Below are 22,968 nucleotides of genomic sequence, written 5' to 3'. Positions count from 1 at the left end.
AGAAGGTGAGCCCAAGGGGCTGAACAAGGCACCTGCGTATGCATACACACACTTAGAGCCTGGCGCCCCCTGACTGGTGGAGCTGTCAACTTCTTGGATCCTTCTGTCCCCTGGCAGGCAGCAATGAGTAGTCTTTGAGACCATTCACACTTTTTCCCTGGCCTTGCCCCTGGGGTTGGCAGAGAGTGGACATTAGGGAACCACACTGCGCGCCAGCTGTGGATGCGTGGTCCATTCACCGCCCTGGGGACCCCCCCCCCCCCCAGGCTTCAGTGGAGGGCTTGAATGTCCCCAGCAGGGGGCTTTGGGTGATTGTGTTTCCAAAAGTCATCAGAAAAAATATGGTACAGGCTCCTGCTTTCTAGGGAGTGGAACCTGGGGTAACCGAGGGAGTGCCGTGAGATTTTTTTTTTTCAGGCCGCACATTTGCCATGAACACCAACGAGGAGGTGGAGACCCACCACTCACAAGTGAGGCAAGACACAGGCAGGGTCGGGCAGTGGGAACTGCAGGGGGACCTGTTTCTCTCTTGGTGCTGCCAAGGGAGAGGACCTGACAGCTGGGTTCTTGGAACCGGCATGCTGCTGGCTTCCCAGCTCACTGTTCAGATGTGCGTAGGTGTTTCTAAATGATTCCAACATGAGTTCAAGCCTCTTGTGATAAACTGTAAAAGTTTATTGGCATCCACCCTATTTGTTTTTACTCACCAGTGAGGATTCTGTTCTAAGTGCTCCTTCCTATACATGCAAACCTCCTCCCTCCCCCTGTTAGTACAGAACAGAGTTGAAAGTTGAGATTTGGTTTGCCAAACTTAGTCATTGCTCACAATGCTGGCCACTTGTCTACTGCTAGTGAAAACCCCTCCCATCTCCTGGGCCCTCGATGCGAGAAGAGTGCATTTTGCCCTGCTCTAGGTTGAGGTAGAATAGAGCCCAAGCAGGTGTCTTGGCCTACAGGTGTGTGATCTCAAGCTCACCAGAGGAACACAAAAACGATTATTTCACTGCAGGGCGGGGGGGGCGGAGGGGGCTCCAGAAACTAGGGGAAAGGAGAAGAGACAAGCAACTCATTCCTCAGCTCTGAAAACTGGGCCCCAGATCCCTCCCAGCCTCTGGAAGCAGAGAGAGCTGTAGAGAAGGTGTTGATCATGCCTCTGCAGCGAGATTCATTCTGACTTCTTGGAAGGCAGAGGGGGAGAAACAAACTTTGGATTTGCTTAGGAAAATCTTTGTCCCTTTCAGTTGGGGCAGTAGACTGTGTGACACATGACTTATGATGGCATCCAGCAGCGCTCGTGTGCCTGAAATCCCCAGAGCTTTGTTACACACACAAGGGCATCACCTAGGGAAGGCACAAGTTCAGCATCCTGTGCCCAAGTTCAGCACTCTACAACCACTCACTCCACAAACAGGTGACTTCGTCAGCCGAGTGGACTGGCCTGAGGGACCCTGTGACTGTTCTCAATGTCCCTGTGTAGGGTTCCCTTGTATAGACCTGCTGCCCCACTTCAGTTAAACCCGAAGTCATAGCTTAGAGCATCAGAGTGGTCAGCCCTGGACAATAGCTCTCCCACAGCGGCTTCACTGCTTGCTCCAGTGACTTTCTGTTTTACAGCTACCTTGATCTTAAGTACTCTGTCGGTGGAAGACTTCCAATCCTGAAAAATCTACCTGCTTTTAATATGCTTTTCATTATCGAGATAGGAACCTGACATTGGTATTCAATAATGGATAAGGCCCTATCTTGGCATCCAGCTTGGCTTATGTGAATTGACCTTATGGGTCAGTATCACTGGCTTTTCATTAAAATGACCAATGAATAATATATCAGGGCTTAGTTTAAAGCTTGCACTATGCTTTCAGACAGAAGTATTCCAAGAATGCACGTCAGGTATATTTCTTAGATAAATAACCGTCGGCGCATTGTGCAGAGAAATTCTCCTTCTCAGATTTCCTGAGGTTGAAATCCAGCGGGCGCGTCATTAATCATTCATTAGGGTCGGACCTTCAGCCACGGCAGCTCCGAGTAAGCTGAAGCGAGCCGTTAGCTAATCCTTCCTGCTAAGAGAATCCTGGGGCGAGAGAGGACAACTGGGCAGTCAGTCACATGTGCTGGTGCCCGGCCCCAGCCCCTCTTGCCTGGGTCCGAGCGTGGGTGTCTGGCGGCCGCAACACACCCTGAGAACTCTCCCGAAGGAAATCAAACCGGGAGAAACGTTCAGCGCGACTGAGAGTTGCAGTTGGCAGAACGACTCAGGGTGACTTTCTGAAAGCTGGATAAATCCATTCTTTAGCTGTTTAATAAATCAATTAAAAAAAAAAAAAAAAACAGCCTTCCGCCCCAACCGCATCAGACCAAAGCCTTCCCAAGTTGGGCAGCTAATCCCCGCGTGGCTCCCGCCGACAGCGCTGCGAGCACTGGGGGTCTCCAGACGGGATGTGCGCTCCCAAGGATTCCCAGGGTGGGTGGGGATTCAGCTGGTTGGGGGGTCTGCCGAGCAAACGGAGGAGAACCTGGCAATCAGGGCCGGGGCCGGTGGGAGTGATCTGCCAGGCCGCAGGTGTGCCGTCCAGGTGGGCTAGGTGAGGAACCCATTTCCACATTGCAGCTTCCGCGGCGCGCAGAGCGCAAGTCCGCGCGACGCCGGCCCTGGCGGGGGCGGGGGCAGCGCGAGGCGCGTGAGAACTGCTGGGGTGCGTGGCCGTGGTGTGGGCGCACCCAGCGTCCGGGGTGCAGCTCCCGTCAGCCCGGCCTCTCCTCCCACACTCTCTCTCTCTCCCATCTCCTCCCTCCTTCACACCCCCCGCCCCCGAGACGGCGAGGCTCCCTCCCCGCACCGGCCAGTGAGTACACAAAGCGGCGGGTGAGGGGAAGCTTCGCAGGCGTGCACCGAGCAGTGAGATCACTGGCGTTATAAATATCCCGGTGCCAGCGCCGAGATCCGCTCGAGTGGCCTCCGGCTCTCTCCCCTTCTCCCTCTCTCTTCCCCTGGGGCTATGTCCACCCGGTGCGGCGAGGGGGGCAGCGCCAGAGGCACGCAGCCGCGCGGGGGCTACGGAGCCCAGAAGCAGCCCTACAAGATGCACTTAGGACCCCCGCGGCTGGAAGAATGAGCTTGTCCTTCCTCCTCCTCCTCTTCTTCAGCCACCTGATCTTCAGCGCCTGGGCTCAAGGGGAGAAGCGCCTCGCCCCCAAAGGGCAACCCGGACCCGCGGCCGCCGACAGGAACCTGGGAGGCTCCAGCAGCAGCAGGAGCGCCGGTAGCACCTCGTCTTCCTCTTCTGCCTCGTCGGCTCCCGCGGCTTCTCTGGGCAGCCAAGGCAGCGGCTTGGAGCAGAGCAGTTTTCAGTGGAGCCCCTCGGGGCGCCGGACCGGCAGCCTGTACTGCAGAGTAGGCATCGGTTTCCATCTGCAGATCTACCCGGATGGCAAAGTCAATGGCTCCCACGAAGCCAATATGTTAAGTAAGTTGCTTGCGCCCCTACGATGCCGGTCTGGGGCGGGCGGCGGGACAGCAGGTATTCCCTGGGCCGGGGGGACGCCCCTTCTGGGACCCTGCTGGTCCGGGAAGCCGCCGGGCGGGTGGGCGGGCGGACAGGGAAGACAGGCATCTCTTCGGCGCGGCGCGCACACACGCACCCCTTTCGCGGGCAGGAGGAATGGCCGAGGCGCAGGTCGCTCAGAGGCTGGTGCCCAGGCAGTATGCCCTGGCGCCAAAGACGAGCCTCCAGCCATGCCAGAAGAACCAGAAAGCTCCCTCTTTCGCCTGCTACAATTTCTGTTTACCTTCTGCTTATGCACTAGGCTGGCACTTTCCATTCGGCATCAAAGTGCATCCCTTCTGCCTCCCTGGAGCTAAAGTTGTGCTTCTTTCTAGAAGAATGAAATTTCAAGTACTGCCCCTCTCCAACAGCTGCCATAACACTCCCCCCCCCCCCATTAATACTGGCTATGTATGTGAATATATGTAAATCTGCTAGGTGTATTGTGTGCACACGTGTGTGCGGTGTGCATTTGTACTCCATATACACAGATACAAGGAGTATATCTGTACCTGAGGGGAGAGCTACATCGCGTTGTGTGCCTTGAGACCATAGCAACACCGTGATAGGACAGTGGCCAGTGAGGGTAACTAGGGAAAAGCCCTTTATTCCAAAGGAAACATGGACTAGGTCCAATTTGGTAGGGATACAAATTGTGTAGGATTTAGAACACAAAACAAGTTTTAGCTTTCCTTTCTGATCCTGTCATTAGCGCTGGCTTCCTCCTCTCTCATCTCTTGCATTCCATCTGCGTTCCCCCACTGCAGCCGCTCCTCCTGTTCGCTTACCACTTTTGCCAGAGGAGGGGACAGGTGACAGTGGGGCTGCATGGGGCCCTGCGGCTCTTCCTCAGTAGGAACAGAGCGCTCTTCCAGCCGGAGTTAGTCCACTGCAAAAAGCCACAGCGCCGGCCCCTGAGATAGCCAGGTAGGGCGGAAACCTGGTGGGAGAGACAGCTGCGCACCGGCTGCATGGCCCGGGCGAGTCGGCCTGCTGGCTCCCAGGTGTACCTGACTTGCTCCACCCCACGGGCCATCAGACTCCTTCTTACCCTAGTATGGGAGGTGCGTGGGCACCAGCGCTGGGCTGACAGTCTGGCAGCGGCCTCTGGAACGGGTTCGGAGGTGCGCACGTCGGTGAGCTGGCTGGCGGGCGCGGGATTTCGCGTTGGTCACCGAGCGGGTCCGGGTTTCCTGGCTGTCGCGGCTCCAGCCGGCTAAGCGCAGCGGTGGCCTGGATCGCCCAAACCGAGAGAGCGCCCCCCGTGCCCTCCCCCAGCCTCCCACACGCATCCTCGGAGTAGCCGCTTCCAGTGCTTTAGAGTTCGTTTCACTGTTACCAAGCAGTTTCCCACCGTCGACGGTGCAGAGTCTGCTGGAGAAAGGAGGATTTTCTAAGATTTCGGGGCAGGGAGTGACGTCTGTTTGAGCACTTTTCATCCGTCCTCGCTTTGTCCCACGGAACTCTCTACCCCACCAGCCAGTCAGAGCTTAGTCTCACTTTGAGCAATCGTCCCCCCTCCCTTACAGACTTTGCTGCGCTCTGGTTTACCCGGGAAACCAGCACTAAGGGAGGATGACTTGCGTGTGCCCAAGGAAAGACCCCGAATTAGCAGGCTGCAAGCACAGATTGGAGTTGTGGAGGCTGAAAGACTTTGTCTGCGGTGGCTCTGGGCGTGCAAGCAAGCTTCACCCCAGATACCCATCCTCTTCTTCCACAGAGACATGGCAAGAGACAAGGATTTTTGCAGCTTAGGCCTTGCTAGTTGGCAAGGTGTGGAAAAGCAACTGAAAGAAAATGAGAACAGATTAAATTCAGCTGAAGAAGATGTTGTCCGGTATCTATTATTTCCATAGCACAGCTCATTTGAACTCTAAGTTTAAAGACATCTACAAAGACACAGAGATGTTTCCTGAAGAGTGTGTTCATAAACATTTAACTCTTTCCTAATGTATTCAGCGTTTAATCTGTGTCTTTTACAAGACTTGTTTTCGTTCACTCATCAAGTCATTTATTCCTGCGATGTAACTTGCAGTGAGCATGGTGTTTTGGTACTTTTGGGCTAACTTTTGTTGTTGTTGTTGGTGGTGGTGTTGCCTTCTAGAGATGTTCACAGTGGGAGACACAACTCAAATATTCAAATAATCATAGTGATTTTCTGCTTTAAGATGTCCGGAGTGTCTAGTAACTACTTCCTGAAATGTTGCTATCATTGATTGATGAAGTATTTATGGAGTGTCTGATGTTTGGTAGGATGACATGTAATTCGGAAATTTCCAATGGGTGACTGCCCTCAGCAGCCACGCAACCTGTGACCTGCAGTTAGTCATTTACCTCAGAAAACAGCACTGCATGGTTTCCTGACATGTGTGTACACTACCTGTGTTCATCGTGGACTGTTAGGGATACATGAGGAAACATTTGTCTAAGTCTCACAGCAGGGAGCTGGGTCAGGGATCAGAAAGGATACCTCAGTTTGACCTCAAGAACTGACTCTGTTGTCTGTGAGTTAGCAATGATAGAAAACTTGTGTTCTTTTTGTTACAAACTAGCTACTTCAGACAGAAAGTCAAAGCTGTGCCATGAAACCCCTTTCTAACAGGTTCTTCTAAACTCACGTTGTGTAAGATTTGTCTGTTAGGTTAGTTAAATGTCTGACAGTTATCATTTGACATTAAATAAGTTTGTAAATCGTGAATATTTTCTAGATTCACCATCAGAAGCACACTCTGGCTGAAGGCTTTGAAACATAAATTGTATAATTTAAGTGTACTAGTTGTGTATTCTTAGTTTCTTCTATACAAGTTTTTAAAAATTTTGAAGACAGGAAACAGAATCAAGCTCATTTCAAGTAATTCCCCATTAGAAAGAAATTCTGGGGAAAGAGGAAGAAAGCAGACGTGAGAGATAAGATCCAACTATTGCACAGAAACAACGGGCTTGTTTGAAATCATATACTTTGAAGTTCCATTTTGTTACAATGCTTCTGTTGATTTGTCTTGGGCTATCGTAGGAAAAGCTATCAAGTGATTGTCAATTTAGGGAAAAAAAAGTCTAAGGCTATGTCTTCACATAAAGTATGAATATTCCAATCATATATGTTGACAAAACCCTCAAATTTACTAATTAAAAAAAAAACTGAATTCAGTATTAATTTTGGTGTCACACAGACCATTAGACAGTCCCCCACGCCTGAATAAATCTGAATCTGTATCTGCTGTGTAGAATAGCTCAAGTGGAATTTTTCTGTTACAAAATTAATCAGTGATGCTGGCTGAAGTGGCTATTTCAAGACTCCGCATTGTGCGATTCTTGGTGTGTGGATGCAAGTAGAGAAACTTTAGTTTTACACTATTTTTCTTTGGGAGTTTTCAGATGGGTTGCTGAAAGCTTCTGAATAATTAGAATATCTGTATTTTTCCACATTTTATTCACCAAGAAAAGGGAGATGTCAGTGTGTCTGTATCAGCCACGGACAATAGAGCCTGCAGAGGTGACGTCAATGTGCTTCACAATGTACAACCATCCTCACAAGTAAGTGCATTATACAGGGTGTGTAGCATCTGAAAGACACGGAGAAAGCCTTGTTCCTTCAAATTCGATATCAGCCCTGAAATCTACCAAAAGAGAATACTTCCTTTTGTCAGGCAATGCCCTCTTCTTTTGATGCCCTTAAACATGAACACCTGAGGTAAGAGAACTTGCTGTCACTAGCATCTTAATGTGAATTAATTTATACTGAGCCTTTCTCATGCCCCTAAGCAGGTGTGGACCACCTTAGAAAGAAGGTACTATACATGTGTTCAGAGATGTGAGCGTGGGGGCTCCTGATAAGGGAAAGCAGAGGTAGTCAGAGGATGGAAGAAGGCAATCTAGTTGAACAGTCATTGACTTGACTTGACAAACTTGACCTTCCATAATCTTGGTTAGAGATGCCATTTTAGCATCCAGAAAGGGAACTTTAAGTTTCCATCAAACTTATTATCCCTGACTCCTAATGGTAAGAGTCAGGATAATAATTAAAAATTTTAAAAAATCTATGTTAGATGTTTTCTGATATTTATGTGTGACTTATGTACATGAGTTTATAATATTATTTAGAATTTTTTAATGAGTTACTGGATTTGGCATAATAAAACCAATAAACCTGTGAACTCTTGGGGAGAATGTGCAGGAGGTTGAATTGTGACGTTTGTAGAATTTGCTTTGAAATTTTAGAAATTAAGACATTTGTGAAATCCCTGCTGATATTACTTTGGCAAATATGGACTTAATATTAGCTCATAATTATATCAATTATATTTGGAAGGTCAATTCCAAAGTTGCCTATGTGAAAAATAATTCTTTCATTTAATATAACCTTTTTTTCTGTGTGTTCTTCATAAAATTGAAGAGTATTGTGTAAAAGTATATTTTAAAGCTTTCAGCAAAATGTAATTTTCTTAAAGTTTAAAAAATTAGTCTCATACATCATTTTTGTACTGAGAGTTACAAGAAAAGAAACCATGCAGTACATAATAAAATGATAGTACTTTAACATATTTTTTCATATTCCACCTCTTTAAAATTTATTATAATGCTAATTCTACATAATATATACATGGAAAATGTACATTGTGTTGAGATATAAGTTAAATGGGTTAAAATGATTCTTTTATAAAAAAAGATTTATTTATTTTTATTTGAAAGAGCATCAGAGGAGAGAGAGATTTTTTTTTTTTTTTTTTTTACAAATTGAACAGCTTTATTTAAAACAGTGTGTAAAAAACCTTTCTTCTACCAAGGGTCATTTGGGTATTTATAACATCATTTGAAGACCATACAAAATCCTCAACTTAGAAGAACTGCCATTTGGTGAGGTGCGCTTCACCAGTTGCTGGTATTGATATTGGTAATGTCCACCACGAACGTGGGATCACATGGAGACCTCCCTTCACCTACATGAATTGCTTCATCCCACAGCTCATAAAAAGCACGAGTCCATTCCTGCAACTCAGCCACCGCCTGTCACAGCGCTAAACATCACCACACTTGTGTTCAGGATCACTCACCAGCCCCTCCAGTATGATGGCAGTGGCGTGTAATTAAATCACTGCAGCTCCATGTGTGATAAAGCCACTTTCCTTTTTATTATATTTGTTGAATATCTACTTGAGAAGCAGAGTTACAGACAGTGGGGAAGACAGAGAAAGGTCTTCCATCTGCTGGTTCACTTCACAAATGGCCACAACAGCCAGAGCTGCGCCAGGCCGAAGCTGGAACCAAGAACTCCATCTGGGTCCCCCACTTGGGTGGCAGAGGCTCAAACACTTGGGCCATTATCCACTGCCTTCCCAGAGCATTGACAGGAGGCTGGATGAGAAGCAGAGCAGCTGTGGCTGGAACTGGCAGCCCAATATGGGGTATTGGCATTGCAAGTAGCCGCTTAATCAGCTGTGCTACAAGGCTGGCCCCCCAACCCCTTCCAAAATGGGTCTTTCTTAAAAACGCATATTAAGAATTAACAAACCTGAGTTTCGTGTCTCCCACTGTGGCTAAGCATAGATCACTGTAAGCAAATAAAAAATAGAATATGTAGGTTGTTAGAAACCAACAGCTTACTTAGACAAAGTTCTGTAGTATTTCCATTAACCAAGGATTTATAAAGCTCTATTATGTCAGTCTCTTAAAATTTAGCCTACAAACACATATACTTGTAGGAATTTTATCTTTAATGCTACTGTGTATTTTTTTCCTTGAAATACAACAGACTTCCATTTACAAAACCAGGTAATTTTCTAGAGAATGGAATAAAAAGAAACCTACAACAAGATAGGGCCATGAATAAACTGTGGTATATGTGTGAACTTCATATTGTCCCACTTAAATCTATCTACACATACATGATTTCTCATGCTCTCCTTTCCTCATTTTTGAACAAACACATTTATGTAGTTTTCACACTCACCCATCTCCAAAACATGAAAAATAATTAATGATGTTCTCAATTCTGTGATTCTGATAGAAATAGAACTTTGTGTCAGGTATTCTGGCCATGCTTTATTGATACAATTAGTGAATGTTGTATATGGCTAATGTAGTGAACTTCAAAGTGTTTTGTATGCTACCTTACTAGTTGATAAAACGGTAATGCTTCTGAACCTCTGGGTGGGTAATACAAATAACTTTTATAGTAAAATCTATTACAAATAGCCCTTTGAAGACATTTTGAAGGAAAGGATTTATGGGACAGCACTTTAGCAGTTTCTAAAAGCAAAGGTAGTTACTTTCTAAAAGCTTTTAGGTGATTTCTTTTCATTCTAAAGAAACATCCATGAATATTTATTAATTGTAGGTGCAATTTCCCTGAGATGTGGTTTATTTACTCTGAACTAAAAATGTTTACAACATCAACAACAAAATATTTGTTCAACTCTCCCTTTTTCCTCATGAAGTTTCTGATCTAGTTTTTTTTTAAAGAAACTAAGTTAAAATAAATAACTAGCACTATTTGCTGCAATTAGAGGTATTAACTTAGACTGGTGCAATATAAGTGCTCAATAAAATTACTCATGTTTATGTGTTAATATGTGCCATATATCTATTTACAATAGTCTTTTAATAAATTGAATCATTTTACACATACTTCAAATACTGCAGGGGAAGTCAGCTTCTATTTTCCAAAAATCTAGTGAAATTCTCTATTCAGCACAGTCCTGTTGAGATACACTAATTAGCGTACATGCTCAGAAAATGATACATTGAAATGTTGGAATGTTCTCTTCCCCTCTCTCTGTTCTCCCTTCGTACCTTTCCAGGACAAGTGCATTTGCAGCTCTAGCAAATATATTACTGTGTTTTTTCTTTCTTTTATTTGTTAAAGACAATTTCATGTTTTCAACTAATTAATATTATGCTTTCCTCCTGTTTGTGTAACATTGCATATGAGTTTATGAAAAAAAGGTAGGCTTTCCAATTATATGCAGATAAGAATTTTATCTTCTTAATATACTTTGTGCTGTGGTCTGTGATTCTCTTCACATAGTGGATGTGGACTTTGAAGTTACTGTAGAGGAATATTGACTTCATAGTGCTAACCATGAAATACAATATGTAAACAATAATGTAATAAAATAGCTCATTAAATTTTCCAGGAAATATTCAAAATGCAAGATGTTTTGAAGCATAGTCCATTAAACACTTCCTTGAGCCAATAATCCCAAGCTATTCATAATGCATTCAGTATCTTGTTATGTACAGTCTTTGTAAGAGCTACTTACTAAGTGATTGAATAGGGTATATATTTATTTGTACCCTTATAATCATGATGACTAGAGAATAGATTTGTTTTATTTAAATATGAATTATTTTCCAGGCTTTTGAATGGTTTATACTAGTCTTGAGTACAGACTTTATGTACTTTTATACATAAAAATGAATAATTATTCTGAAAGACACCAGAGGAAAAAAATCTTTTCAACTTCTTTAGAACTTGAAAAATTCTATTATCAGACATTGTTTACTGAAATTTATTTATTATTTACAGAGAAAAATAAGCATTACTAATCCAGCAGAATCACAATTTTGAATCTTGAAATTAATTTTAAATAAATACTTGAATGGTATTCTGTGCAAATAATGTCACAAAAACAAGAATGTAACTATTTTTTAAATCACAGTAAAAAAGAGTGGGAAAAATCTATGTAGAAATTTAATTCTTCACAATGATACATAGAAGAGTCTGTGTTTTATTTTGGGATTTCTGTCATCCTAGGTATTTTGGAAATATTTGCTGTGTCTCAGGGGATTGTAGGAATACGAGGAGTTTTCAGCAACAAATTTTTAGCGATGTCAAAAAAAGGAAAACTCCATGCAAGTGTAAGTAGAATCCCTTTATATTTGTTAAAGGTGTTACAGAGATTTTACATTTGTAGAATTGAATGAAGTGATTTTTTTCAAATTAGTAGACAAGACAGACAATTTGCCCAGAGAACTTAATTGTTTGATAAAACTGTATTTACGTCTAACTAAGAGAATCATGTGTGTTTCTGTAAGTAATCATTTAAATGTTTTATGTGGTTGAAAAGGTTTGGTAGAATCTACAGAAAGTCTTAAGGGTAAGTGTACTTGGAAATAGCATTTTCAAAGTGGCTGTCACCATTTATTTCCCAGAAAGATCCAAGTAAGGAAAATTATTATATAGCATTTTTAATGTTTTGTGATGGTATCTGTGTTTAGTAGAGGAGGTTCTTATTTAATTTAAAAACTATATCTAAATAACATAACATAGTTTTATATTAACGTGCATTATCTACGAGAGTAAGCATCAAAATTGAAAAGAAATACTGTTTGATGAATTTTTATCTTGCATTTTTGTCACAACAAAAATAATTACTTCTTAATACTATAAAGATTAATTTTGCATTTTGGACAATTTTTTCAGATAACTTATACACTCTGTAATCATTAGTCAATTATTAATTTCTTTGCTTTGTTTTGAAAATATCCATTGCCTGGGAAGTACTAAGACATTTTAAAGAGAATAAAATATGTTTAACTTAGTCTTCCCACTCATACATTCTACTTATTTGTGATCTTATGCATGCATGGTACTTAAAAGTAATTTGTGCCTTTTCATTGTTATACTGTGTATAAGTTTCTTCACAGTCATTTTAAAAATCAATTATTCTTTAAATTTACTCCTCTAATCATTATTCACTTTAGTTTTTAATAAACAAATTGTCAAAATATCACTTTTCCAATTTTCAAAGTATATGGGAAGTTTTAATTAAAAGCATAATCTGTTGTAACTTATTACCTATGATTTTCAGTTTATAGAACTTTAAAGATTGAAAGAAAATTCTTCTTGGTTCAATATGTAAGACTTTTACAGTATTCCCTTCCTTGGCATCTAAAAGTGATTTGTGATTACCTTTTGTGGAGATGGAAGAATTCAAGTAATTTCTGTAGTTATCTGAGGATTAAATGAGATGATGCATGTGAAGCATTTTCTAAATTTGGTACATTATAAGTGCTCAATTAACATTGCATATTATTACATGGTAACAAAATAAATATAACAAATATAATAATCTACTAAACTCTGAGTCTATTAAAATAAATGGAAAACCTTTGCTGAACTCTTAAATCACTCATTTCAGGAATTATAAAACAATTTGCCTATTTCATTTTCTGAGCTATTATACTGAAACAGCACCCCAAAGAAGCTTTATTTGAGTAAGCTATAATATAGTATTCATAAGGTAATTGCTGTTTTATTTTTCACTTATTTATTTTAAGGGACAAAATTCTGTATTAGTATGAAAAAGTAAGACATTTTATTCTACTAAAATAGCTTTTGATTAGAAATCCACATACAAGATAGAAAACAATGGCTAAACGCATCTAAACCGGATAAGTTTTCCTCTGTCTTTAAGGTTGCAAAAGATTGGAATATCTTCAAAATATTAGAACACAATAATGCACAATGCATGTAAAGAAACTTTCTCTTACTGTTTTTTTGTTTGGCATGAAAATTTTGACTTTTCAAATATTCTTATTTAGCCCAGGCGAAAAAAACAGACTGAACTTGCATGAGTTTAAGGATAATTGCCACAGAAAGCGAAGTATTATAAATGGATGCCATGAGAAAGGTCAAGCTGAGAGGTTAGGATACATGATTCCTCTGTCAAATGCAAGTAACAAATTTCTAGAAATTTGACCCAAATGTCTACGGATGGCTGGCCGAAATCATGCAGATAATGCAAAACCAGCATCTGTTATTCTTCCTCATCTTGGCAGGCTAAAGTTATTTCATGGAATAATGACTTTTAAACAGTACAAAGCAAGCCTTGCTCTTGTCACTCACTGAAGCTCTTTGATATAAAAGTCATTCTGATGACTTTGGGCTGAATTGTAGATAAAAAATTAAGCCCTGTGATTAGGTGGATTCCCTTTAAACCAATTGTCCAAGCCTACTTTCCCTTATCTGAGCTTTTAATAGCACTTTTTCTCTGGGTGGAAATCTAACTAAATTATAAAGTGGTTTATTTTTGAAGAAGTTGAATTTAGAAATAGTATTAATCCTAACAATTATCAGTTTTATGCCTAGCTGGTTTCTTTCCTGCTTTCAGTTTCTAGTTAAGCCTGTTAAAAAATTGTTCTTGTACTTTAAATATAATTATTGGATTTAGTTTTGATGTTTAGAAAATAGCATCATCACCATGAGGGTTACAAACTCCTACAGGATCAGGATTTGAGGTATAATTTGTGAGTTGCTTTAAGATAGTGATTGTGCAGAGGCATTTGAACAGCACCGTTGCACTTCTGTGTACTAAGTAAGTATGAACTAAAAATGCAAAGTGTTCATATAATTCTGGGGAAAATAACCTTCCCCCCCCATATTGAGAAATCTTCATGGATAATTGTAGATTTTCAGGTTGACTTTTTAGTAACATTCAGACTAGTAAAAATAAGTTACTAGGGAGATACAGTGTGCTTTCTTAGTTCTTTAGAGGCCTCTCTTGTTCACAGTTTCTCAGTAGATAATGAGGTGAGGAAAGAGTCACAGAGATAAGTTATTTTCCTAAGGTTACAGTGTTAACAAGTGATTGGGCAGAAACTATATTCTTTTAAAATTTTCCTTCTTTCTCTTTAAACAGCATATTGCTTGGTTGATAAATGTTAGCTTAGAAAAAGATATATTAAGCATAGCTTGCAATCTATTACACTGTTTTTGCTTATTATTTTATAGAATTAATAAGTGCATGATTTAATAGTATTGTCATGTTGTAAGTAAAAATAACACTGTGGCACATCCTTTGGATAATTGAAGCATTCTATTGAGTAGCTAAATGAGCGGGGAATTTTAGATTTGTAGTTCAAGTTGCAAATTTAACTTTTATGTGGTTTCTAGTTCTCCCTCACTCTACTTTCCTCCCTCCCTGAACTCCCTTGCTCTCTCTCTCTCTGATTCAAAGCACTGTTTTGCACTGTCCCCCCACCCCCCTTCTACCTCTGTGTCTCCAGTGGTTTAAGATTCTAGATTGGAGGGGGATGTGTGAGCCACAGAACTTATCACAGACTTTCACAACTGTTGCTTATTCAAAGTGGTGGAGAGTCGGGTAGGGAACCCCTCTGAAGATGAACTTTCAAAACAAAAGACATTTGTTTTGTTCACAGAAGTCTTCATTTTGTAAATGCTTCATTGTCAGTGCACACAAAGAAGGCAAACTGAAGCAGCCGCCCAGAGTGGTTAGATTTGGGCAATATTGATGCTGACTTCATTTCTGTGCTTAGTTTGTTAATTCTATAAAAGAAGTTTTGTTTGAACTTTGACCACCTAAAGCGCAGAGCTTCCTGCACTCATCCCAGCCCCAAAGCCCCTCGTCCACATGCAATTGGCCTTCAAACCTTACTCCTGCACTCCCACTCTACTATGCAGCCGAATTCCTAGCACGCAAGTCTTCCTCAGGTTCTTTACAGGATGAAGCTGTGTAGTCTTCTCATGGAAGGGTGTCTAGAATCGAGAGTAGGAGGAGGTAATTGCTTCCCAGAGATCCGCAAGGGTTAGTCAGAGCCACTGCAGTGGCCTCCCCTTCAACGCATGCCCGTGCTGAGGGACATCGGAGCCGGAGCGCCCTTCTCTGTCTGCCTTTCTGTCTGGCCTCCTTTCTCGGGTTGGGTGTCTTTATTGAAAATCCTGCAGAGCACCCTTCCTGGTGGATCTGAGGTGGGTCCAGATGTGAGAGCAAAAGCCCTGGAGTTGAAGATAAGAGTTAGAATCCACTGCCAGCCCAAAATGCTGACTGCACCGTTTACCTAATCTTTTGATTCCTTGGTTTTATCAGCTATAAAGGGGTAGGAGGAGAACTAAAGTAATGATCCATTGTGAGAGTAATGGGATAGTGCAGAACACTCAGAGCAGGGCCTGGGAAGTAGGGGGCACTCACTTTTTCAAGGGATCTTCCTGAATTTGCTCCCTGGCAGCTGTCTGATGACCCCCGATGTCTTGCTTTCTGATTTGGGGGTCGGACAGCTGTGACCTTTCCGTTACTTACACCAGCCTCAAACCCTGTTTCTCATTCACCACTTTTTCCTCGGTACAGACTTTTTCTACATACAGTAGTCCCTTATCCATGGCGTTTGCTTTTTCCCAAGTGAACTCATTTGAAAGCAAAATTCCCAAGTTCAAGTTCTAAATGAGGCAAAAATCTGATATGGTTAGAAAAATCTTGTAACTCTTTCAGAGCCTTATTGTCCATCTTACTCCCCCCTCCCCCAAGGAAAAAAAAGAAAGAATCCTCTGAGGTGATTATCATGTGTTCTTCAGTCTTTTTATAAAATATCGACAGCTTGTTGTTGTCTATCGGGAAAAACATGTTTGCTTATTTTAAAGATTCGGAGAGAAGCATGCGGTGGAATTATTTTTGTTTGTTGGGGTTTTAGGGGATCATGTTTGGAAGGAAAGCTAATTGCAGAGTTTACGAAACAGGCATGGAATGTGTGCTTGGTCAGCCCTAAGCAAGGACTAAGAACGTCCTTCTCTCCTGGTTCAGAGGGTGCCAGCTGGCTCCGGGGATGGGAGTCGGGACTGGACTTCCTGTGCTGGGGGCAGAGGGAGGAGGAGCCAGAAGCCCCTAAAGTGGGCATGTTTACTGAAGAGGGGAACAGAGACTTGTGCAGTGCTCATCATCATATAACTTGCTAAGCTCCACTCTGCCAGTGAAGACCATGAACTGCATCAAGACTTGTGAATAGCAACTGCCCTTTCTAAGAGTTTCAATGTACACAGTCAAATTGACTGTCTGGCATTTCAAGACTGCAAACGGGTTCAGGGCTCTGCCTGTGCAGGGAATGCATTTTCACTTATTTTTGTCTCATGTAAGGGCCTAGGTTCTTGAGGAAATCTGGGTGCGATGTAGCTTCAGGGATCTGTTTTTGCCTAAAACAAGTGAAGATGTCGTATTTCTGAGATGGTTTGGGGAGCGGCACTTCTTGTTCATCAGTATTGTAATGTGGAACCACTTCAGAGCTAGTAAGACTATAGAAACCTGGTAGATAGCCTTGGTTTGTGTTGTGGAAAGAGCTTTAATCTAGGAGTCAGAAAATGAGATTGAAGTCTCAGATCCAGCTTGGCAGTTGATAAATGTGGGGTTTTTAAATGGATCATTTTATTTACTTCTTTGATGGAAAAGATACCAGTATCCCAAGAGAGGTCATGGAGTTACTGTGAGAATTAAGTAAACCACTTGACACACAATAGCATTTAATAACCAAGTTTGGGAGTCTTTAATTAAAGGCATTAGAAAGCAAGCCCCTGTCTTCTGCCATGTTTCTCCTGATGTGGTCCTTACCTCACCTGCATCAAAATCACATGAGATGCTGATTAATGATAAAGTCCAGCGTCTCACCTCAGACTCAGTAAAGCACAACATCTGGAGATGAGCTCTGCGGAGTCTGTGTTTGAAACGGGATCTCCAAGTAATTTGAAGCCAGCTCATGAAGTTAGGAAGCGATATTCTGTGTTTGATGTTTATTATTACATTACGCAAAGTTGATTATTATTAAACCTACCTTGTATTGTTCCTTGGTTGCTTGTCTGAAGAACTGAGATACAGAATAGCCAATGTCCAGTGCTGTGCAGCGAATATGGCCATGGTCTGAGATTTCATGGCATCACTGCCACTGTCCACTTATCTGGCGGAGAGTGAAATGCAACCCCTCTGTAGACATGTTGCCCTGCACTAGGGCAAAGCGATCCAAAGTGGCCTGGGCTTACAGTTTCTGTCCTACGCAGCCCCATTGGTGGAGATAGGAATGGGAACCAGGGAGCACTAGGAGGTAGAGACTAGAGGTAGAGATGCACAGAGCAAGGAAACTTACTTGGAGCACATTTAATCTCTAATTGTTTCATGACATTCTGTCATACCATTTCACTTATGTAGGTTGCTTAATTATTGTTCAATTTTATAAAAAATTGAAGCAAGAGGGAAGTCAGTGAAAAAAATGAAATAATTAAGATTGATTAATCTTGCTGCACTGTACATTTAGTTCTTTTTTTATTTTTTATTTCATAAATGTGAATTTACAAAGTGCAACTTGTGTATTGTTGTGGCTTCCCCCCCAAACCTCCCTCCCTCCCGTGGCCCTCCCCTTTCCCTCTCCCTCTCCCATCCCACCCTTTATCGAGTTTCATTTTCAATTACCATTTAGTTCTATAGTTGAGTGTAAGGAGAATTAGTACTGGCGGATAGCCTCAATTCATTTCCTACAAGATCTTCAGTCATCATAGGGCATGATATTTACTAAGGGACAAACCTATGTTAAGAGACTATGGAGAGGTTTTTAATAATTTTATGTTAGAAAGAATGTTCTATTTGGTATAAGTGAACTGCTGTTTAATTCCAATTTGTCAGAATTATTTTTTTGTGGAATATTGCAGTTGAAGTTTTGCTGTATTTGAATTGAATTTGCCCGTCCTTGAAACATCCATTGTAATTGTTGCTGTGATAAGTGATGAGTAGAATCATGTGTATGTTTTTCTGATGAAAGTTCTTATTTCCCTTAACAGCAATGTATTTCCTCTTCTTGAACTAATCTGGATATTTAAGCAAAAAAAAAAAAAAGAAAGGTTTTTTTTTTTTAAGTTTTGTTTGCTTTGCCTATTAGGAATATACTAGAATTGGCTGATTTGAGTATTTCATTTTAATTCTACATTTATGGCTGGTTGAATGTAACACTTGTTTTAACACTTGCAAGATGAAGGAGAAACTAAAGCGAAAAATTACAGGTAATCTAAGTCAACCCAGGACAAGGGCAGGATTGGGCTTATTTCCTGGTGAAAGTGGTGCATGGTCTGGTATGTGACAATGGACATCTGTTGAGTAAACCATTGAAAAGCTGAATTTAAAACAAGGACAGTTTTTATTTATTTTTTTTTTTACAGACATTTAAATGATAGCTTTTGTTATGTGACCCATGATGGGAGGGAGTTAAATGATGGGGCACAGACTTCAATAGGTTTTTGGAGGGCTGACTCACTTTCCTCCTTCATTCTTTACCTAGAAAACTTCTGCACATCAACCTCACTTTTCTAGAGAAATAATGCAGTTCTGTTACTTAAAAAGTCTGTATTTTTTTCAAAGCATTTCTTATAAGTAGAAGAGATTTTAAAAATGAAAATTAGCCCAGAAAATGTATTATCCAAAATTGTCTACTGTATATACTTCATTTTATTTTTTAAATTTTTTTTTTATTTGAAAGGCACAGTTATAGAGAGAACAGGAGAGACAGACAGAGAAAGAGATCTTCCATCCGCTGATTCATTCCCCAAACGACCAGTCCGAAGCTAGGAGCCTGGAACTCCTTCGGGGTTTCCCCCGACGGTGGAAGGGGCCCAAGTACTTGGGCCATTTTCTGCTGCTTTCCCAGGCACATTAACAAGGAGCTGGATTGTAAGTGGAGAAGCCAGGAGTTGACCCAGCACCCATTTGGGATGCCGGTACCTCTGGCTGGCGGTTTATCACGCTGCACTGCAACGCCAGCCCCTAGTGTGTATATTTTATTACCTGTAGCTAAGAGCTGTCTGTGTAGTGACTCTTTGCTGTAGAGATGCTCTGTGCATAACAGCAGGTGCAACAGCATGCGGCTTAGGATCACTGTCTTATCAGAGGAATGCTGGGAATACTCACAGGAGCAATTGATCCTTCAAGAAGAAACTGGATCTGCTGATGAAAAAACCCACTGAAATGTTCTTTCAAGTGATTTTGTTTTGTCATGGCTGGAATAATTTTTTCAGACAAAACATTAAGTTAGAACTCAATTAAGAAAGCCAAAACAGTCTGACTGCCTTTATTCTTGTTTTAATGGAGAATTTGGAAAGGCTGAGGGACTGCGTGATCTGTGTGAGTATTCGGAACTTTCAGACTTTGTACCCTGTTCAACAGTTAGGTGACTTTGGAAAGCTCTAGACTCCTCTTAAAAAGGAACTTTAGAATATGAATCTTGAGGAGGAAAGGAGAAAGTTTTTACATTGAATGATTTTAGGTAGTGGAGAGGGTGGATTTTCACCCATGAGAAAGACTCTTAGAATGGATACCATTTTTTTTTTTTTTTTTTAGTATGCCACAGTGTTTGTGAATGTGTGTGTGCGCGCGCACCCAAGTGCCTGTCAGCCACTTCAGTTTGAAAATGACAAGTTCTTGATTTTCTTCTATGCTTTCACGGACAATGAAAGGTTAAATAATGCATTGCATTTAAAAACCTAATACGTCAAATTGCACAGAGTAGTCACTGCTGTTTTTTTAAGACAGAGGTAGAAGTCAGGTGGTATAGTATACTATATATATTTTAAAATGTTATTCAGTTGTGTTTTATGAAAACACAGTCTGAGGGATGGTAAATGTACCCGACTATCCTTTCTAAAATGCCTTTCCAGATGGCTATAGCTTTTACTTTAAAAATAAAACTTTGGGATTACCTAATGAAGTGGAAAACCCTTTAAAAAACTAAGCAAGCTGTACACAAATCTATGTTTAACTTGTAGGAGAGTCTTTTTAAAACAAAATGCTAACAACGACTGGGTGATTTTCTAAGGTGATGTGAGCACAGCACTGATGGCCCACAGGCTGACAAGTAGTAAGACAGGATGTTAGGAACTCCACACAAAGCTATGGTTCCTTAAAACACTGCCTCCAGGCTGCTCAAGATCAGACCTCCAGGTCCACCGGTGGACTTGCGAAGGGTCTGGATACATAGCTGTGTAGCACGAAATACAGAGCTTTATTGACTGAACTGTACTAAATGTGAGTCACTCGGACAAGCTGTTGTACGTGAGGCAGATGTGCTGCCGGGAAATGCTCTGATGCTGGTTGCCTCTGACACTGTGGGGCCCTTGCACAAGTCAACATTCGCGTGTTGATTTCAGCAGTGGGTCTACGGTGATTGCCTCACAGCATTCAGACTTTAGAGTGGTGTGATGTTTATTGCTGAGAGAAGTCTGGCATTATTCGAAAAAGCAAGGGGAGAAAAGGTCTTTTTAATTCCAGTATAGAACCTCTTGTCTGATATGGAAGTTACACAAATTTTCATGTTTTTATACATAGAAGACAAATATTTGATAATCCCATGCCCAGGAATTCTATGAAAATGCTGCTCCCTGAAATTGGGAAACCTGGTAATCCAGATTAGTACAGAAATTCTTAATTTCTTGGGGAATACGGACTTGTTTCTGTTTGATGAAAGCTACAAATCCTTCTTGTAGAAAAGTAAGTTAATTCTCACAGTAGTCCTATGGGTATATGGCTTGCAGATACAGAGCCTAAAGCTAAGGGCCCAGTTGGCAGAATGGGTATTTGATCACATGTCTGACTGCACTCTTGCCTCCTTCCTGTACGCCATTTTCCCTGAGAGTTCCTCTGCGTGGCAGACTTAGCTCTTTCAGAACTGGCATTGATCTATTTGTCAGCCTCATCTCTTACTACTTTTCCCAAGTACGCTACGCTAAGTGAAGTCACACTCAACTCCTTATGAGTATTCCAAAGTGCTGATCTTTGAACATGCTGTTCCTGCTCTCTGAAAACCCTGTCTCAGTTCACCTGCCTCCCCAGTGTCTAATTGTAGCAGAGGAGCCAAATGTCTGCTTTTCCAGGAAGACTTTTCTGCCCTCATCCCTGCCACCTGCATCTTTATAAGATGCCCTTTCGTTATGCTGTTGTTGTACCCTCTCCATATGCTGTCATGACCCCACTTATCAAGCGTCACCATGATGGATGTCTTTGCGCTTCCCCTATTCTGTGAGCATTTCAAGGGTAGATATAGTGTGTGTGTGTGTGTGTGTGATGTGAGTCTAGCGGAAGTGTTGCTAGTGACTCCAATGACTTTTTTCTTCTTGGCATCAAATATACTCTCCTGTATCACACATGTGAGGATATATTTTTTCCTAAAACACATGCAATATTAATAGGGCCATATGCTACCCCCTCGCTCAGCAGCATGTATCACACTGATAACATTGCAGAATGTATGCTTGTTTCAAAGGAATCATCTGACCCCATTTCTCTGAATACAAATTGATAGCTTATCAGACAAGTGGTTTTTTTTTTGTTTTTTGTTTTTTGTTTTTTTTTTATAATATAGTTCTATGTATTTTCTTGATAGCTTAGGAGAAAAAATATCTTACGTTAAAATATTTTAACCACGAATTTAAAAGCAGTCACAGTATTAAGTGTGTTGAGTTTCACTTAGCATTTGTATCTGATTTAACAGTATGTCACCAAGCACCTAGTGAACAGAAGTCAGTGCTACAAAGATGAGTAAAGTCAGAATCTAGAAACAAAGCTTAAAATAAGCAAATATGTCTTTGTAAAGGAGAATAGAGCAAGGGGACAAGGATCAATAGAATTCGTTTGTTTGTTTTTCTTCTTACAAGATCTCATTTTATTACATGCTTGAAAATATTACCACAACTTACCTTTCCTCTTTTTGCCTCCTCTAGGCCAAGTTTACAGATGACTGCAAGTTCAGGGAGCGATTTCAAGAGAACAGCTATAATACCTACGCCTCAGCAATACACAGAACGGAGAGAACAGGGCGGGAGTGGTATGTGGCCTTGAACAAACGAGGGAAAGCAAAGCGAGGCTGCAGCCCACGGGTCAAACCTCAGCACGTCTCTACCCATTTTCTACCAAGATTCAAGCAGTCGGAGCAGCCAGAACTTTCCTTTACTGTTACTGTTCCTGAAAAGAAAAAGCCACCCAACCCCATCAAGCCAAAGGTTCCCCTTTCTGCACCTCGGAGAAGTCCCAACACAGTGAAATACAGACTCAAGTTTCGCTTTGGATGATCTTCACCTTGGCCTTGTGAGAAACCTTCTTTCCCCTCAGGAGTTCCCATAGGTGTCTTCAGAGTTCTGAAGGAAGAGTTGTGGACATAGCCTCGGCTGTCTTTACGATGTATTGAAATCAGGTCATTTGTTTCAGTTTGACTGAAACAAAAATGTTTTTGGATAGGAATGGAACTGGAATTCTTTGTTCCAATACAGGAGCACACTGCATCAGTTCCGTGAGACATAAAGCCTTTTGCTTTATGCTTAGGGGGTATTTAGAATTCTGCATTTTCAGAAAGTCAAATAGCCCGGACTGTGTATTTTTTTCTGACTTTTTCAATCAACCTGAAAGAACATACATGAATGCATTTTTATTTTTGATTTTTAAAGAATATTTTGATGCAGAAAAAATATTTTATTAACTTTATTTTTTGTTTTTGTTTTTTTTTTCTTAAAAAGTACCTCGGCATTGAGCATATTTTCTTACTTTTATTGTTTTAATTAATATGATGTAAACAACCATTTTAATGCTGTTTACGAATTATAAATGTGTTTGTAGCCTATTTCTAACATGTAGATTTCTTTTGAATTTTTCTATTCACTGAACTATTTTTTATCGTC

The 22,968-nt window shown here is 41.4% G+C and overlaps 1 protein-coding gene across 1 annotated transcript; it reads left to right on the top strand.

The window, feature by feature from the left end:
* Positions 1-3,026: 3,026 nt before the first annotated feature.
* FGF5 (fibroblast growth factor 5) lies at positions 3,027-22,655 on the top strand. Its single transcript, XM_062199197.1, has 3 exons — positions 3,027-3,464; positions 11,296-11,399; positions 22,018-22,655. Exons 1-3 carry the CDS (start codon positions 3,110-3,112, stop codon positions 22,363-22,365), a joined length of 807 nt encoding a protein of 268 aa, XP_062055181.1. The 5' UTR covers positions 3,027-3,109; the 3' UTR covers positions 22,366-22,655.
* Positions 22,656-22,968: the final 313 nt, after the last annotated feature.

The sequence above is a fragment of the Lepus europaeus genome, chromosome 8, assembly GCF_033115175.1.
Source record: "Lepus europaeus isolate LE1 chromosome 8, mLepTim1.pri, whole genome shotgun sequence".
NCBI lineage: Eukaryota > Metazoa > Chordata > Mammalia > Lagomorpha > Leporidae > Lepus > Lepus europaeus.
Note: the sequence above shows the minus strand (reverse complement) of the source record. Positions and strands in the feature narration are given on the sequence as shown.

Bases quoted from the DNA above. Each gene is read 5' to 3' on its own strand.
- FGF5 (XM_062199197.1), top strand. From the start codon at position 3,110: ATGAGCTTGTCCTTCCTCCTCCTCCTCTTCTTCAGCCACCTGATCTTC. The intron at 3,465-11,295 runs GTAAGTTGCTTG...CTGTCATCCTAG, and splicing joins CCACGAAGCCAATATGTTAA to GTATTTTGGAAATATTTGCT. The intron at 11,400-22,017 runs GTAAGTAGAATC...TGCCTCCTCTAG, and splicing joins AAGGAAAACTCCATGCAAGT to GCCAAGTTTACAGATGACTG.